The sequence below is a fragment of the Dermacentor andersoni genome, chromosome 2 (genome assembly GCF_023375885.2).
Source record: "Dermacentor andersoni chromosome 2, qqDerAnde1_hic_scaffold, whole genome shotgun sequence".
NCBI lineage: Eukaryota > Metazoa > Arthropoda > Arachnida > Ixodida > Ixodidae > Dermacentor > Dermacentor andersoni.
This window is the reverse complement of record NC_092815.1, coordinates 176,096,222-176,113,937: the sequence shown is the minus strand read 5'-3', so window position 1 is coordinate 176,113,937 and position 17,716 is coordinate 176,096,222. Positions and strand designations below refer to the sequence as shown.

At 45.2% G+C, this 17,716-nt stretch overlaps 1 protein-coding gene across 2 annotated transcripts in view; it reads right to left on the bottom strand.

Moving 5' to 3' along the window:
* Wdr24 (WD repeat domain 24) overlaps positions 1–16,419 on the bottom strand; it is a 52,548-nt gene extending 36,129 nt beyond the window's left edge. The window contains exons 1-9 of one of the 2 annotated variants that reach the window (XM_055076011.1): positions 16,191–16,419; positions 15,947–16,090; positions 15,751–15,867; positions 15,523–15,600; positions 15,295–15,439; positions 12,721–12,937; positions 11,878–12,079; positions 8,697–9,019; positions 4,825–5,059 (exon numbers count right to left, since the gene is read on the bottom strand). In XM_055076011.1, the coding sequence (XP_054931986.1) occupies positions 4,825–5,059; positions 8,697–9,019; positions 11,878–12,079; positions 12,721–12,937; positions 15,295–15,439; positions 15,523–15,600; positions 15,751–15,867; positions 15,947–16,052 (1,423 nt within the window). In that variant the 5' untranslated portion in view covers positions 16,053–16,090; positions 16,191–16,419. Of the gene's footprint in view, positions 1–4,824; positions 5,060–8,696; positions 9,020–11,877; positions 12,080–12,720; positions 12,938–15,294; positions 15,440–15,522; positions 15,601–15,750; positions 15,868–15,946; positions 16,166–16,190 lie in introns of those variants that run through there. The other variant, XM_050187218.3, reaches the window with a different exon arrangement.
* Positions 16,420–17,716: the final 1,297 nt, after the last annotated feature.

The window sequence follows — 17,716 nt, the reverse complement described above, 5'->3', positions numbered from 1 at the left end:
CCCATAAACAACCCAGAAAAAACACCCGTAAGGCGGAGTACAGTGTGCAAAAACATCGAACTGAAATAAACGCATTTGAAGTTTCAAACAAATGTAGCTTTTGCTGAAGTGAATCTACAGCAATACAAATGGCACCATTTTGAAGCTGTGTTTTGTAAGAATGGCCATACTAAATGTGTGACTGCACACTCTCAAAATAATAGCACACTGGCCACTGAACTAGCACAAGAAACTTTATTAGGCACCACGCTCTACAAAGAGCATGGTACCTGGGTTTCAAACCGAAGTGTAGAACTCTGTGTGGGCATGAATATAGTTCCAGTGTTGTACATGCAGGCTGCCTGATTGATAGCAGTCTCCATTACAATCAGTGAGGCACTTTTCTTTCATTTGGTAGAATTGACCATGTTACTGAATGAAGGCTCCGAGCGTAAGTAGCCTTCCAAGTCATCTTCACCTGACAGTGGCTGTGGAACTTAGGATCAGAGAGTCAGTGATAGATATGCAGCTGCTAGGTGCTTTCCAGAATTTTACTTTTGTATGATGCCTCGATCACTTCTGCAGCCAGGTGTGTACCAGCCCAAGGGGCCTAGTGAACAGAGCTCATGATGAGGTTCTCTTTATGAAGGGGTGGTATGATAGATATTGTTACGAGCTATCGTGACAATATGATAATAGAGTGAACGGGCAATGTGCTTGGTTGCGAGTCCGAAGTGCCGATGTGCGAAATGCATAGCTGCAGATACAAGGAGCCGACGCGCGATGTGCTTAGTTGCGCAGTTCAAGGTGCCCACGCACGAAATGCCTAGTCGCGGGCTCGAGGACTCGACCCTCGATGCACTTATTCGCGGTCCGAATTGCCGACGCGCGAAATGCCTAGTCACGGGCTCGAGGAGTTGACACTCGACGCGCTCATTCGCGCAGTCCTACGTGCCGACGCGCGAAATTCCTAGCCGCGGGCTCGAGGAGTCGACACTCGATGCGCTGGTTCGCGCAGTCGGAGGCACCGATGCACAAAATGATTAGGTGACGGTCCGAGAAGTCCGCGCGCGATGTGCATGATCGCCGAGTCGGAGGCTCCCTATGCGCGAAATGTTTAGCCGCGTTTCCGAGGATTGCGTGCGCGATACGAATTTGTCACGAATTCGAAACACCGAGTGCTGAAAGGCTTAGCCGCATGTCCGAGGATTCCGCGCGTGAATCTTGGTCGCGAAGTCCGCGTCGCCGACGCTCGCAATGCTTAGCTGCGAGTCTGAAACGTCCACAAGCGTAGGGATCGGCCACGCTACTGTGATGTCCGCGTAGCGCCCGTTTTGACACGTCGAGATTACGGCGAGTGGAGACACCAAACTCGCGAGGTGCAAAGAGCCGAGCAGACGACGCGAACGCCGGACCAATGGCGAACCGCGCTGGAGTCACGTGGCGGGCGCGGCCAATCGCAGACTCCGGCACGACCTTTAATCATTTGCTTTTCGTGCGCTTGTTTCTGTATGGAGGAGATCGCTGAAGCGGCAAATTTGAAGACGGAGAAATGCGCTTTCCAATGAGACCAAGATGGCGGCGCTCGGTCGCGCCGTTCCGGAGATATTGTGGCGTGAAAAATGCTGTTCTTTCTTGATTTCCGCGAGATTTTTCGCCACCTTAGCTAATGAAACGAATTTTTTAGAGCACTTCTAGGTGGTTTACAGGGATGATATTTGGGTATCACACAGAAAAAGGGTTATAGAAACTGAAAATGTGATTTTCAAAAAATCGATTTTCTGGCCATTTTTCGCGATCTAAAACCCGTGTCCCCCCTTAAGGCCAGGGGCATCCCTCAAAGCTCACGTTCCCAATCTCTTTGTGTTGAACTCCTTTCGAGGCCAGCTCACAGCCAAGATGAAAGCGTAGCTGCGGAGAGAACGTACAGATATGTTTGTGATTCCCGGCGGCTTGACGGGGCAGCCGCAGCCACTCGATGTCGACATGAACAATACTTTCAAGCACCTGCTCCGCCACGAGTACAACAAGTGGCTGGTGGCAGAATATCGCAAACTTGCGCTAACTGGACGTGTCAAGAGAGCCTCCCTAACGGCCATGTGTGGTTGGGCGCTTTCGGCATGGGTGGTTGTTCCACAATATGTCGTGGTGCGGTCATTTGGGAAATGCAGAATTTCGCTGGACAACGACATGCTGTGGGACTGTAACAGCGATGACAATGGCAGCACTAATGAGGATGATGGCACAAGTGAAGACGAGTGGTCCAGTGACCATGCCAGCTACTAATAATTTTCATTATGAAATGCACCCACGGGTATGCTCTTCTTTTTTTTTTTTTTCATAACACACGTGATAAGGGGGGGTCGACTTGCATATGAGTCGACTTACAATCGTGTAAATGTGGTAGGTACACAGAAAACAAGATAAACAGTACAGTCTAATTTTATTAGAGAAAACACCAAATGAGTATGCCAGCACTGATCACAGCTCAGTTCTAGTACATGAAGGCCTGGCAAATATTTTACTGCAATAGCAATTATATGGGCACTCCAGACGCATTTTTGCTGTCGTCGTGAGGTTCCACATGCTGTCCAAAGGTGATAAAATCATCACCGTGCGCCATATGCTGTATGTGCGATTGAAAGCGTGCAAGGGTGTGCTGGCGGTTGTACACGTAAGGGAGGGAAGTGGGGAGGAAGTGCACCGTCTTTTGATGTCTGCAAGACTCTGGGGGGAAGGGGGGGGGGGGGCACATTTTAATTTGAGCTGCCCAGGTGTTCGCGCTGAATCTTGAAATTTATCTGCGCCAGGGACAGAGTCCGCCGCGCACTGTGTTTCCACAGCTTAGTTCACGCTGATGCGAGACGCAGCATGAAGGTCAATTTGCTCGCTGTTGCTGTTGCGCTTCCTCCCTTCAACGTTTTGACAGTGAATGTGTGTGGTCATAGAGTGAGATGCGTTCACGTTTGCTTGTGTGTGCATGAAACCATGCTTGTTAATTTAGTTAGTATGCCTATGTCTACAAGTTTATACAGCCGATAACACTACTATCCACTAATTCGCTATTGCAATCGATGCTTCAGCTTTCAGGTGAAACTGTGACTTCTTTTTAATCAATAGAATTTCTGTTGAATACAGTCAAGTGCTTTTTTCCCTCTGAAGCTAATGAAGTATTGATGTTCAGTTGTACTGATTACCAATGAGGTTCTCAGTTTAATGGGGGACCTGTGTTTTGCTGCAACCTTTCATTATTGCAACAGCAGCTATATGAACACTCCAAGTACATTTCTGTCGTTGGTGCCGCCATTGCCGTGATGTTCCGTAAAAGTCCTCGTGTGATAACATCGTGGCCGTGAACCGTATGCTGTGAGTGCGAATGGATGTGCGCAAAGGTGAGTACAGGATGGTGGCTCAATCTCAAACATGCGAAAGAAGACAGCAGGGAGGAATCGCACCATCTTCCTCTACTGCATGCAAGGCACCAAGGGGGGTACACTCGCACACTGTCATTTTTACGGCTGCAGCAAGCTTATGTTTGCGTTCCTTGAATTGGGCCTGGGTCAAGCAGCTTCTTTGGGTAGGGCATTCTGGCGGGAAGTATTGATGTCCCCACTTAGCGAGAATTGTTGCGGTCCTAGACGGCGAAGCGCACCAAAATGTCAGGGACCCAGCGGTTCTAGACGATCTTTGTTGTTTTCCCATTGCATAGGGTTTTAAGACGGCAAAGGGAAGCAAACAAAATTGAGCTGGCGTGCAGCACCAGAATATGATGGCGCCAGAGTGAAACATGACGCTTACTTGGCGCTGCCTGCAGCAGGGTACGACGGCATGTTTGGGTTATGGCCTACTGAAAGCATGCAGTACGCTTCCAATGGCACTATGCCACACACTATGTAAAACAGGCAGGTGAACTCGCCCAACAATTCACATTACTAAGCTGAAGATGCTCATCGCAATAGGGCTGGTGGCAATATCTGTGAATGCGACGTGCTACAACGTGCGAGGCGATTCGCTGATGCGAGAAGAGAAAAGTGAGTGCATGCCAGCCTTTTCACACGACATGGGTGGACGAGTACTGCGGGGAAGCTGCCGTGGTGAGCGCCTAATGCGCTTGATCACGTGTTTCTCACGTCTTTTGTTGCTCACATGGGATCTAGCGGCCAGAAAACGTATAATAAAATCACAGTTTGGCGATGTACCAAACATTGGTGTCGAAAAATAGTGTTTTCCAGGAACATACCAACCGGTAAAAAAGAAGCATAACTGTATTGGGTCATTTACTGTGTTCTTGATCGTGAACATTGGCACCGGGAAACTGCACGAAGCGGGATCAGATCAACGAGCTTCTATGGTATTAAGGGGGGCCCCTAACCGCATGGATGACACGCAGTTGAATGGCAAGTGTCCAAACCAGTAAGAGGCTTATAACACAAAACGTTTCCAGCGTGCTGCGATGGAGTGCATCACACATGCCTTTCCATCCTCCCCTCCCCACCACCTTTCCTTCTTTTTTTTTCGTTACAAGAAAGACTGACGTTTAACAAGTTACACCAAAGTTTTATGCAACCAACAGAAGGTGTCAGCATGTTTTTCACGCTACAAGAGCACTTCTGATAGCACTGTTGTACCATATGTCATGGTCACCGTGACATCCTTGGCAGGAAGTCCGCAGGGGTTAGCAGATTGCGCCAGTGCCATGAAAAAAGCACATGCAATAAATGTGCAGTGTTCAAGCCTTCTCAGAGGCATTTGAAGCTGAGTATTATAAATTTGAAAAGAAAGCAACAGGAAAAAACGTGCATAAGTGAATTCGCGGTGCTCTGCGGCTGTGGCTCCAGTACTTACTGCGGTCAGCATCGCCCCTGGTAGACGAGTCGAGAAGGCCGCTGAGGCTGAGGAAGTCTGCTGGACAGCCGGCTTGATGTGTGTAAAGGGCTTTGAGCAATCGCCATGTCTGCGCCACTTGGTGGCGACCCAGGTCAACTGCTACCCCGGCATTGCGGTCACAGAGCTCCCCAAAAGGGCGCCCCGACAGCTGGTAACGCAGCGCGCTCTCTCGTAGCCACATCAGTGAGAGTGCCTGCAATGGCCAAGAACGTCACATAAGCACACAGATTTTGACTCTCCGAGTTTGACCCACACCAAAGTACTTTGCACACATTAGTTTGCATTTCACACTTTTTGATGTCCTGCTCAGTACTAAACAAGAAGAGTAAAGGGGATCCGAGGGGCTCGATTGTTTTGTTAGTTTATTATAAGCATATGAAGGAAACGGCCAATGAAGCCAAAGAAAGCACGAGAGAAATTAACTGTTATGTTTAATTGAAATGTAGAAGCAACAAGGAAAATTGAAAGTGGCTTTCTGTAGGCTGTAGCTAAATGCACAACTGCAACATAACGAGTGTGGTAACATGCGTAATCACATTCTCATCCCATACTATTGTGCCAAAGGAGGATACAGTCAAACTTTGATATAATGAACACAGATTATCATGAATTATTGGGTACAGCGAAGCAAATCTAAATATTTTCTTGCTGACATCAGTGTGCAACAAATATATGCTTAAAATAAATAGTTAAGCCTAAACATAACGAACTTCCATATAACAAAATTCTTGCTATAACAAAGTATTTAACATTTAACTTTTAATAACCTCTTGTCCATAGAACATTATGTACTTAGAACCTCAAATTAATGAAGTGTGTTTACAGACTATTCCAATATAACGAAAGTTCACTGCCACTGCGAAGGAATACCTTGACAATAAATGGAAACTTCTGGGGACACATGGTCAAATGGTTGAATTACAAGCAGCTGCTCGCAAATGTACCTCTGAAAACATAAGTGACCACCGAAGTGGAGCTGCATCTTGTTCCGTATAAAGCCCAAGTGCAATAAAATCCTATCATACATTGTGCGCTGTATGCTTTGAGTGCGACTGAAAGCTTGCAAGGGTGAGCCGAGAAAGTTGGTGATTGTATGAGTGCTGTCCTCACGCATGCAAGGGGAAAGGGGAAGCGGAGTGAGCTCACAGTAACACGATCAAGCGTGAGAGAGAGAGGGCGAGAGGGGGGGCAGGTTGGCGCGCGTCTAATTTTCTCGTGTGGCCACGGCTGAGCACATATGCAGCCTGTGTGCCCAGTTTTAGAAGAAATCTGTTGCGTGTGCAAAGGACGGACGGGCTGAAATTATGCGGCATTGTGTGCGCTGTCTTTCCGTGCGTTTACTACTGCAGGTTTCGTAGCCTGAAGTTTTGGAGACGCATTAAAGTGAGAGAGGAAGACAAATATTCACTGCCCGCCACCAGCGCTTTTCATGATAGTGTCGTCCCGCTGCAGGTGACACAATCAGCCATGGGAGCAGAGTGAATGTGAAAGCATGGCTGGGTTTGCTTTGTACTGCCAATGTGAAGATTTCGTCGACTCAGCGTGAAAATGCATCTTTTGTTGCAGACTCTCAAATTCAACACAGTGAATTTTTTTTGCTCATTGAAATTAGGTTTTTGCATTTGCCTGATAATGCGAAAAAATTTGAGGCCCCTTCCCTGTAAGAAAGATTCATCAGCGACTGTACTTATTTGTATAAAAGGTCAAATTTCCATACAATGAAATTTTAATAGAATGAAGCAAATTGACGATTTTACCGACTTTGTTATATCAAGGTTTAACTGTACCAGATATTAAAGATACTTTCGGTCGACTATAATAAAAAAATGCTGGATACCAAACGGTCATGTCAAATACAACTTGAACAACAAAGACTGATCGATTCACATTCGAAAATTTGAATATTCATGCACCCACAGTAACCAGTTATCTAGAACGGGAGTCATCAACAAGATTCTCAGAAGCCCAGGAGGTTCAGTAAACAAGTTTCAGGATTCTCCAGGTGGCCAAACTAGTTGCCTGCGCCCCAACTTCCTTCCCAAGGCTTCTGTATCCCTGAAACACACCTAACCATTGGGCCCGGCAAGAAGCTGCCTGGGACATTTACATTTGTGTGCACAGGGTCCTTACTTCAGTTTTTGTACAAAACTTGCCCAAAAAGACTTGCGTCAACAAATATGGCAACACCTGTCAGACAGACAGTACTTGTCATACGCCATACACGATCTGATTTGTACACAGCTTACAATGTTTGGAAGCAATGTTTAAAGCAATGTTTATAAGCACTGAATGATAAAGTAAGTTATCACATGCACTCAAATAAATCGCCAAGACTGAATTTAAAAGCCTAAGGGCCTAAAACAGAAAGGTTTTGCCATTGTTACTTGAGTAAATGGAAATTATTCTGCATTTAAAGCAAAATCCTCATTTAATTACTCGTATATTGCTACCCAGAATCAGTATTAAAAACGATGAACAGATAAGCACAGCATTTTTTCAATTCTTTTACCCTAAATATTGTTGCAGGTCTGTTCTCTGTCTGCAGTATAGCTAAATATGCAAAGCGGACTGCAAAAACTATTTCTATAGCCCTGCTGCTGTGTCCCGAGGGCACCAGATGAAGCAGCCGAAGGCGAGAAGCTGTGAGAAGGAATTACACGGCACCAGAGCACCAAGCATAAAAAGAAAAGGCGGAAAAGCAGAATTTTTCGACGAGACTAACAAAACGGACACTATATAGCTCGTACATATAGGCTTTGATGACATCAGGGCTTATGGCAATGATAATAGCTGTACACTTCCCAGAACAATAGACGACGTGGGTTTGAAAGTGAAAAATGTCGGCCAAGGCAGAAGAGCAGGCAGGAGACATGCTGCCATCTGCCCTCCCCCCTCTACTCTGGCCATGGCTGCGCACGACTGTCTGTGTGGGCGAGCTGGCTGGTGCCTTGATGTGCATAGCTCCTGCGCGTCTAGCGTTGGAGGTCACGTAATCTCACATTTCTGAGGCACGGCGAAACGAGAGGCAGCACGGAGGGTTCACTCGCTGCTGCCGGCGCTCATCACTCTTAACGTTGTGACAGCAAGTGTTTGTGGTCATCAAGTGAGATGTGCTTCACACCACAGTTGTATGTTTACTGCAATTTATACGGCCAATAAAAGTATGAACCTTACTGCACGTGGTTGCTATTGCCACCAATGCTTTGCCTTTCAGGCAAAACTGCGACTTTATTTTACTCAAAGAAGACGAACATCCGCATATTTTTACACTTTTGTTTTTAGTTTGTGAGCGCCATCTATGACGGCTTTGAGCACTAACTGCCGTTATCCATGGTGTCCAAGGTTTATGGTGCCGCACGACGGGACACACTGCACGCGTCACCACTCATAATTATGCCATTACGACCCCACCTTCTTGAGTTTTGTTTATAATTGCTTACTGACAAGATATTATCTGCCAGGAATATTCTCAGAATTTGTGAAATTACATTTACTGCAGGAGTATTAAAAGCTTGAAATAAACAAAATTCACAACAAGTTTTTCACTGTAAGTACAACTTCGTAATATGAAGGTTTGACTGCATAGACCAATTCTGCTCTGTGCACAAAGATTATTGAGGCTTTGATTCCAAAAAATTTCTAATGAACGCCATTAGCACACAGTGGCAAGCGTTTGGTTTATTAGCTGCAATATGCTAAATATGCGAGATTTAAAGCAGAATGCAACACCCTTTTCTGGCATGCACAAAGCTTATTAGGGCTCCGACTCCAAAAATTCTTTCATGAGTGTCATCAGTAGTACACATAGAGCAAGGCAAGTAGTACAATACCTCGACTTCCTTGTTGACAAAGATGCATAACGTGCTCTGTGCATGGCTGAACTTGTCGCCAAGGTTTGTGGTCTTCTTGAAGACCGCTGGGAACCTGGCAGATGCCGGATGCACAGGCCCAGGCCGAGACCTGTTGGTCTGCTCGGCAAAGAAGCGGTCACTGGACGCAAAGGCTAGGTCTCCCGATGGGTTCAGTACATGGGCCACCGAGAGCGAGTCGGCATGCGTTGCTGGCTTGATGGCGTCACCCATGACATGCTGGAACAACGTGCTGTCCTTACTTGTTGACAACAACACACCAGGGCTATTTCGCCAGGCAAAACCTGTGGACAGAGAGAAGGGGGCACAAAGCCACAGTGTTAGAACTGGCCTACATGGGTTAGCCAGAGAGGTGTGGCTCAGTGGTTAGACCGCTCAGCTGTTGAGCACAAGTTTCTAAAAAAAAAAAAAACAGCAACCAGCTACTGCTGTTCTATGCAACTGCAGTTGGACATCGTTATAACGATGCGGCCACCCACGTGAAAATACTTTCGGTATAGTGTCCGATATATGTCATAATCATATGTTAGAAGCCATTCAGAACAAAGCCAGTCGGTTCATTACACATAATGACACATACCCATCTAGCATAACACAAATTAAACTAGACCTTTCACTAGAGTCATTAATTACTCGTTGTGACATTGCTCTCTTATTACTATTTCACAAATTCATCCACGCCAGTATGACGTCCTCTGTACACCTTGATCTCGCTCATTGAACTTCACATAGACTGCATAACAACTTTGGCTTAGCGCACATGTATGGTAATAGTGACGCATTTAACTTATTGGCTCTTCCATGAGCTATCCGTTTGTGGAATGGCCTTCCAGATAACCTTGCAGTAGAGCGATATCACACAATGTTTTGCAATAATCTTAAGAAATATCTGTGCTCCAAAATCTGATGTTTTGAATTTTCCACTTTCACCATTTCCCTTGCCTATAGTACTATCGCCAATATGTCCATCTTTTCTTTTTCTTCTTTCTTATAATGTGAAAGTTGTCAGTTGTCTTTATTTTCCACATCAGTGTTTCTGTTGAGTTACGATTGCTTTTTTGTTCGTTGTTGCATTTTCATTTTGTTTTTTCAATTTTGAATGCTATTGTTACTCCCTTGCTTTTATAGTGTATCTTGTTAAGTACTTGGGTTCATCCGCATCTTCATGCACTAGTCGAAATTTTATTCTGTTAAGGTGTTATTGTATTTTAACCTTAATGTATGTATTTATTGTACTGCCCCCCTTACACAAAGCCCCACGAGGGCTCTGCAAAGTACTCATAAATAAAAATAAAAAATATGAACATTATGCACCAATACTGGTGACGAACATTTTAGATTTGCGACCTTCACTTTATGGTGTGGCTTCACCGCAGTGCGGCACATGCTGCTATAAAGCCACCATATGACAAAAGATTGCCCTGCGGTGAATTTACACCTCAAGGCGAAATTCATGTACAATTCACATTGATCATTCTGATTAGGCAGGGGGCTTCTGATTATGTGGTATTTTGGGCAATCCCCACCGAGTCTACATAATCTGTTGGCTACTCTTGTTGCTTTATAATCGTGGCCGCCTTTAATCAAAGGACTATGGTAATTTCTTGCATACTACTTAAGCAAGAATCTTTTATTAATTTGCTTTGTCATTTTTAACCCTTTGGGTGCCAGGCATTTCCATTCGCTGTGTGCCGGAGTGTTTTTCTTAAGCACAACAAATTCAATATGTATAGTAACATATTAGAAGGCTCTAAATTCAGATGCTACTTACTGGCAATATATTTGTGAACATTTTATTGAGTTCTTAATCTAAAGATTCACACAATAATTGAGGCTTATGCCAATTATTGATCTTAAATAAGACAACTAGTCTTCCAGAGGAAATGTGGGCTCTTCATCGCTGTCATTGTCACTCGAAGACGCTGCATAATCAACACCAAAGACCTCTGAATCAGAGTTCGTAATAAGCTCTTGAATTCCTGCATCCCTCAAAGATGCACAGGCTTTTTGTACCAGTTTGCCATGTCAGAAAAGGGAGACTCAAGCAACACTTACAGATAGGCTTTGTCATGCCATCTGTCGCATAAAACCTAGAGGTGTATGAATATTCGAAAATTTCGAATACTATAGTTTTAATATTCGTATTCGATTTGAAAACTAGTTATTCAAAAATTTTTGAATATGCAATTGGATACGAGTATTCGAAACAAATCGGATATGTCGTTGGCTGTGTGGGAGCAAACATGGCACTTGGTGTTCATTTTTATCTAATCTAAGAAAGCGCGTCTGATTTTCCGTTGAATTTTGCAATAATTTCATGCCGATGGCGAAAGTTCCCCTGTAAAACACGCTTAGCCACTGGACGTCCCAGCTTTGCAGAAAAGCCAGCCTCACAGTAGCAAAGGGCACGAGTTTGCGAACAGCGAGGGTGCACTCACTTGCAGGTTCCACCCCCCCCCCCCCCGCCCCCCATCCTGAGCTTATTGCTTGACAGCAAATGCGATGAGTGACTGGTACAGGGTCAAATGGCTCCGAGTTCACAGGAAATTGGTGTGTTATAATAAGGCACAGGTTGGCGAGAACAGATAACTAGCAGAAATTACTAAATTGTTTAGTATAACGGCTTACTAATTTAGTTTTGTTACCAATTACTATGTAATTGCAATGTTCCAACATCATGTTAAAATAAACCCACTTGCTAATAAAGGTATGTGCATATCATTATTCAATATTCGACTTGATATTTGATGCTAAGTATTCGTATTTGATTCGTATTCGTTTCGTATTCAAAAATTTTGATATTTGCACCCCCCTAAGAAAAACAAAAACCTGCTGTGAAAATGAAGTTTCACCAACCTCTGTGTAGATAGCACAACCAGCCTATGGATGTTTCACCTTCGCACATTGTTTCGGGAAATGCAGGGAGTGTGCGGAAAGTGCGACACGACTTTACTCGGGCGTGGCCAGGGGCCTGCATCGGCACCGAGGGTACACTCGGGCACGACACTTAAGAGGATCAATTACAGTCGTCTTTCTATCTCGTTAACACTGATCTCAAAGTTACGCCTCTCACAGAAAAGGAAAAAAAAAAAGCAAGGGATTCCGAAGTGCACCAACAACAATGAAAGAGTGGGGACGGCACCTGTGGCCACGTCCTTGTGCTCGGTGAACGCGGCAAAAGGCACGTAGGGGCGCCGCGTGTCCCAGATGTTGATGGTGCAATCCACGACGAGGGAGCTGTTGGCAATATGGTACTTCTTCTGGGGCCGCCACTTGATGTGCGCCACTGAGGCGATTGTCTGGATGCACTGATGCAGCACAGGCTTGTAGCTCACGTCCCAGATCTGCAAGTGACGAAGTCCCCCGGTGGGATAGGTTGACCCCCAAGCCTCTCCACTTTGCTGCTACTTGCTCCAAGGGTAGTTGCAGTCTTCAGTGGACTGCGTGCCAACTGTGGTCATGAGCACTTCGGTGCATAACTAAAACCTTCCGTGCGGGTGCAGTAGAGCTAAAAAGAAGCCTTCATCTCAAGGCCAACTCCAATGTCCTGATTGAATTACATTTAACACGCAGATATACTATCATAAGACAACTGCTGAACTGAATTTAATGAAATTTCTTGCATTAAGAGAGAAAGCTAAGTTATGCCAACTGTAGGAAACAAAATTTTAATTAATGGCCTCATGGTTCTCACCAAAATTCAAGGAAATTAGCAAGGTAAAAAAAATTTGTACATAAAGTTTACAAATCTATAACTCTGCGCAAAAACATAGTATTGCAGTTCTGTAGCATCCACAGGTTCACCTTGTGGATTTCTTCAGAACTGACTTGCCATACTTAGCATCCACTTGCTTCGAGTTGTCTGTAAATTCTGTTCATCCTGCAATCTTCTCGTCTCTGGTGAGCTCAGATGGTAGAGTGACTGCCCTGGAAAGGCCTTGGTCCCCAGGGCAGTCAACACAACTCTTTCCCACTTGGTGCTCACCTTGATTGCCTTGTCCCTGCCACCAGTGGCAAGAAAACGTTTCTCTTCCGGGTGCCAATCACACGTGAACACAGGCCCGCTGTGCGCCGTGAACTGACGTTCGCATTTGTCCGAGCGCCTCAGATCCCAGAGCTGGACGTTGCCATTTTCCTGGACTGCCGCGAAGGTGAAGTGATGGTGCGGGCAGAACTGCACGTCCCTCACGCTCTCCGATGAACTGCGGAGCACCAGAAAAGGACAAATGCACGAGGGTTTCTGTCTCCAGAGTACTCTCTTTATCTCTCTCACACACACACATACTTCTCATGTAGTTACAGGCCAAAGGTGCAAAAGGAACATAGCGACAGACACACATACACAAAGCGCTGTGTGTTGTTGTTTTCGTGGCTTTTGCATCAAGATGCAAAACCAACCTGGCCCAATTTTCACCCTAACCTTTCAGGTAAGGTCATGACGTAAGCCGCACAAATAAGAAGCTAACCTTTGGCGAACACAGCGTGAGAGGGCGAAGAGATAATGGAAAAAGCATTAGAGGCAGCACGAAGGAAGCTGCAACACTTTTAGAATACGTTGAGAAAATGTTCACAATCTGTAGACACTGCTGCCATCAACATGCGAGACAAATATTATTCCACTACATGTAGCAGAGAAGGAGCCCAGAATCTCGTATAAAAGATAGCTCACCTGTAGCTTTTGAAGCTGCTTCCATTTTGCCACCGTCAATGAAGTCATAGATGCCAGCCATTGCCTGATCGTTCATGACCATGAGCTACTCCTAAACGAAAGCTTATGCATTCATGCATGCCCCTTCAACCTTCTAGCATACAGGAAAGCAGCAATTATTAATGTGTCCAGCTTGTCCCGTCACTACTCCTTTTTCACTCTCAGGCACCTTTGTCAGATGCCAACTTTGAAGGGTTACCGTAAGTGCACCGAGGGAAATGGGCAATCGGCACTGCCCTAGCCGACAGAAAGTGTACAGCTGAGGAGGAATGGGCAAAGTAAACAATGCATGCTTGATACCTTCATTATTATTGGATTCCTTTTGAAAAATTATTACGGGAATTTATCAACTGAAGGGCATTAAGCTCACTACAAAGAGTTCATAGCTTTGAAGTGTTGAAGGACCCCTTTAAGAGCATTCGCTCTGAAACTCTAGTGGTAAGCGCTAATGAGCTCATAAATTTTATCTAACTGCTCTGTTTTCTCTAAGTACTTTTGCATGGTATGCTAAAAAATTAAGTGACAAGTGCTTAAATGTTCACGGATCAGAAACAATCACATCTGTCAACTTGCCATTCCTCTTTCTGAAACCCAGACCACAAGAACGTTGCAGTCCGACTCTAGCAGAAACAACTCAAGGTAACGGGACGTACAGAAGGGACAGACAGTGCCATTGTGCGTTCCTTCTGTACTTCTGCACTGTTTCTGGTCGCCTAAATGCCAGCCAGCCTAAAGCCAGCCTAAATGTGCATGCTTCTGCAGTCTGATTCAATTCCTATCTTTGTTCAGTGACTGAAACAAGGCTTTTCAGCTCGTCTCAGCACATTCCCATTAGTTTTACTTTAATTACTCACTTTAACGGGTAGCTCATACTTCTGTTAATGGCACATGACAAAACTTGAAGTCAGATCTCTCGAACAGCAGGTTGTAGTAAACATTACAGCAAGCAATTACCACTGGCTTGCATGAAGATGACTGGACTAACACTACAGACAACTTGGAAGCAAGCAACCACTGTGAGCACAGCTCCCCAAAGTTATTAAAAAAAGGAGATTCGCTTCGACGACTGTGTGCTGGTGCCCGAATAATTAGAGAGAGAGTGAAATTCCTGCACATCACAAAGTATGACATCACATTTCTGATACGTTATGCATCTTGTACATAGAAATTACAGAATATAGGCATCTTTCAATAATTCAAAGCGTCAGTTAACTCAAACAAATCTCTGTATCTTGATTGGCCTGCTGCATATTCTGCCCATATTGAAGCAACTCAATTCAAACACAGATTCTGGTTCCTTCTAACCTTTTGGCTTCCCATGGCACATAAAAGTGGACAGAAACATTTGGTGAAATAACATAAATGAGGCATCAATAGTAAAAATTGGGATGATACTTTTTATTCAGGTAACTGTGCATGATGACACCTCAAGTGTATTGAACTGGACTGGCTGGTGCACAGTGAAGGGTGTCAAACAGCACAAAAGACCGGAGATTTAGTGTACGCGCTGTGTCTGTCATCTGCACACCATCCCACCTTTTGTGCTGTTCGACTGCGTTCTGCATGTCAACAGGTTTGTCAAGTACAAGTATGTAGCAACGACCTGGTCGTGTTCATAGCTTTGATATCCTGGATCTGCATTTGCATGGGGACTTCTTTCTTTATATTAAGAGAGCTAGTGGTGTCGTTTCTTCTAAATTTTTGTGATTAATGGTGATTCTGTCTTGCAATTTGTTTTACTCCACTTCAGATAGATCAATCTTGGGGTAATTCAAATAAATGCTGCCCCTACCAATGTGAATTAATGGGAGGCGGCTGGCACTCACAGAATAAAAGGAATTAGAAACGCACCTGAGGAAAGTGCTTGCAGCCTCCCTTTTGCGAATATCAAAGCACTTCATTGTTCCATCTTGGGAGCCAGACAACAGAATATTTGACTCGGACGGATGGAAGCAGACTTTGTTGACGGTCCTCTTGTGGTCTTGGAATACCATGTCTGCAAAGTTGTATGCCAGAATGCATTACCCGAGTCCTCATGCCAGACGATTACAATTCTTTGCAATCACATGGCACATTTACCTTGTTTAGATCGAGAACTTTTGTTCAAATTCCAGGTGACGACAGCACCATTTGTAGCAGCAGTGGCGAGGATATGGTCTACAAATGAAGTAATATGGCACGCATTGTAGCAAGAAACTCCGTCAATGCTTGTTTCAATCACTCGCATGACACCTACCAGCAGAAGCTTTATTCGAAAGTATCGAAATTAACAAGCAAATACGATTATAGTGATCGGCGATTACTTACCATCAACCATGTTCCACACGACATCGCTGCAACTGAAGTTCAGATTGAGATTCTTGCCTACGCGCAGGTTTATCCTCTCCTGAAATTCCTCGTTCTCCAAGCTGAACACTTTGAACACTAAAAGGACGCAAACGAGACAGCGTCAGCGACAAGAGTACAACACAACAGATCCGAAGCGATGTTTACAGCCGCATACCGTTTCGGCCTGCGACAGCAACCTGCGTGGCATCTCTGTTTATTGCCAAGGCGTTTGCGGGCCCTTCTAGCGTACAATGCATGGTCCTCGTTGCTCCCATCGTCATTGCAAAAGCGATGGCTTTAATTCCTTCTTCACAGAAAACTGCAGATCAGAAGGAAGATGACAGTAGGTATGACGGACGGCGTTCCTACAAACAACCACGACTGCTCACCACAGTAAATAAAAGACAAAAACGGCTTACTTGCGCAAAGCGATCAGTAGGTGCTACAGCGCCGCGGCAACCTTATCGGAAACAATGATATCTACATGCTTCCATATCGATGTAGAAGATACCTCGATGCTTACAGGTAATCTTAACCCAGCTGCGTGCTCTATTACGCATGGTGTTATTAAAATGAGAACAACAACGCGACTAAAACACATGAACTTGTGGTCTCAATGAACAGCTGCAACGCGGTGCACGGCTCCATCACGTCTAATGAAAACATACGCATGCGCACTGGCCGTTCCTTGCCCATTCAATCGTTTCTGAAAAAGAAAGCGCGCTCATTACTAAAGCACGCGTAGCACGTAATCCCTTGTCACGGACTTATTACAGCGTATAAACTACTTATTGTTATTGTTGCATGCAGGCTGAAATTTATTACCTTCCACCAAGCGCTTCTCGTGACGTACCGATGGATATTTTGTTGGTCGACACGCACAACGCGCTGCCAACCTTGACGCAACCGTCGTCTGCTATGTGTGCTGGCGGGCTGTGTGTGCAGCGGGCTTAAAGGCAGGTCGTAATGTAGCGGGCGGTAATTTTTGGTTCATTTAACTCTCTGTGAAGCTCGACACGCCGGATTTATATAGGGTCAGTATTTGTTTCTTGTACAGGAGTCACCGTTCGTTCTAGACGTTTAGCCAGATATAGCCGCCGCGGATACGCATCCGTTGCGGGAAAGACGCGCCCAAGGCCCTGGCATTGCTTTCGTTAATCAAGCCTGGTAGTGTACTTTGTTGTTGTTTAAGTACGCCCTAATGAATGATTTTCAGCTGTGCTGCCTGTCTCAGAAATTGCGCGAACAGAGGTGAGCGTTAAAGAGTGCGAATGGGCGTGCATTTGTGTGCCGTATACTGCCGACGTCGTATGCATGTGCACCTAGCTCGCTCTTTGGCTTTGAAATCCAATTTTCTGATAAGGTATTCTTGCAGGTTGCTTGGCGTTATCGAGAAATTTAACAGTTCCGGGGGCCGCAGCGATTTTTCTTTTCAGAACACGCACGTTAATGGCATCCTATAGATGTTTGCCGACCGCAAATTTGATTTTTGAAAAATGCGCACACAATGTGAGAGGGAACATAGCTTCTGAGCCACGCTTAGTGCCAGCTTTAACAATCAATAATTAAAAATTTTGCTCCCGCTGATTGACCATAAAAGTGGCTACGAAAGGGCTGCCGGCTACGCGATCGTCATATATGTATACATATGCCAAAAATTGGAAGACCCTAATTAAGCTTCGCCTTCAAGAGTGGAACGCGATAGCGTGATCGCACCCCGTTCGCACGCCCACTCATTCGCTCGGCATGCTCTTGAGTCACACAAAGACATAGTTTTCATATACAACACTTCGTCCACAGCACAACTTACGAGGCGCCCCGCATCGGACTTTGCACCCACCAATCACGCGTTGAGCGCCGAGCAACGCAGCGTTCGGAGCGGCAACGAAACGTGCGCCCGAGCAAGCGGAACGAACCAAAGAACTCGGTGTCTCGGAGGGAGAAA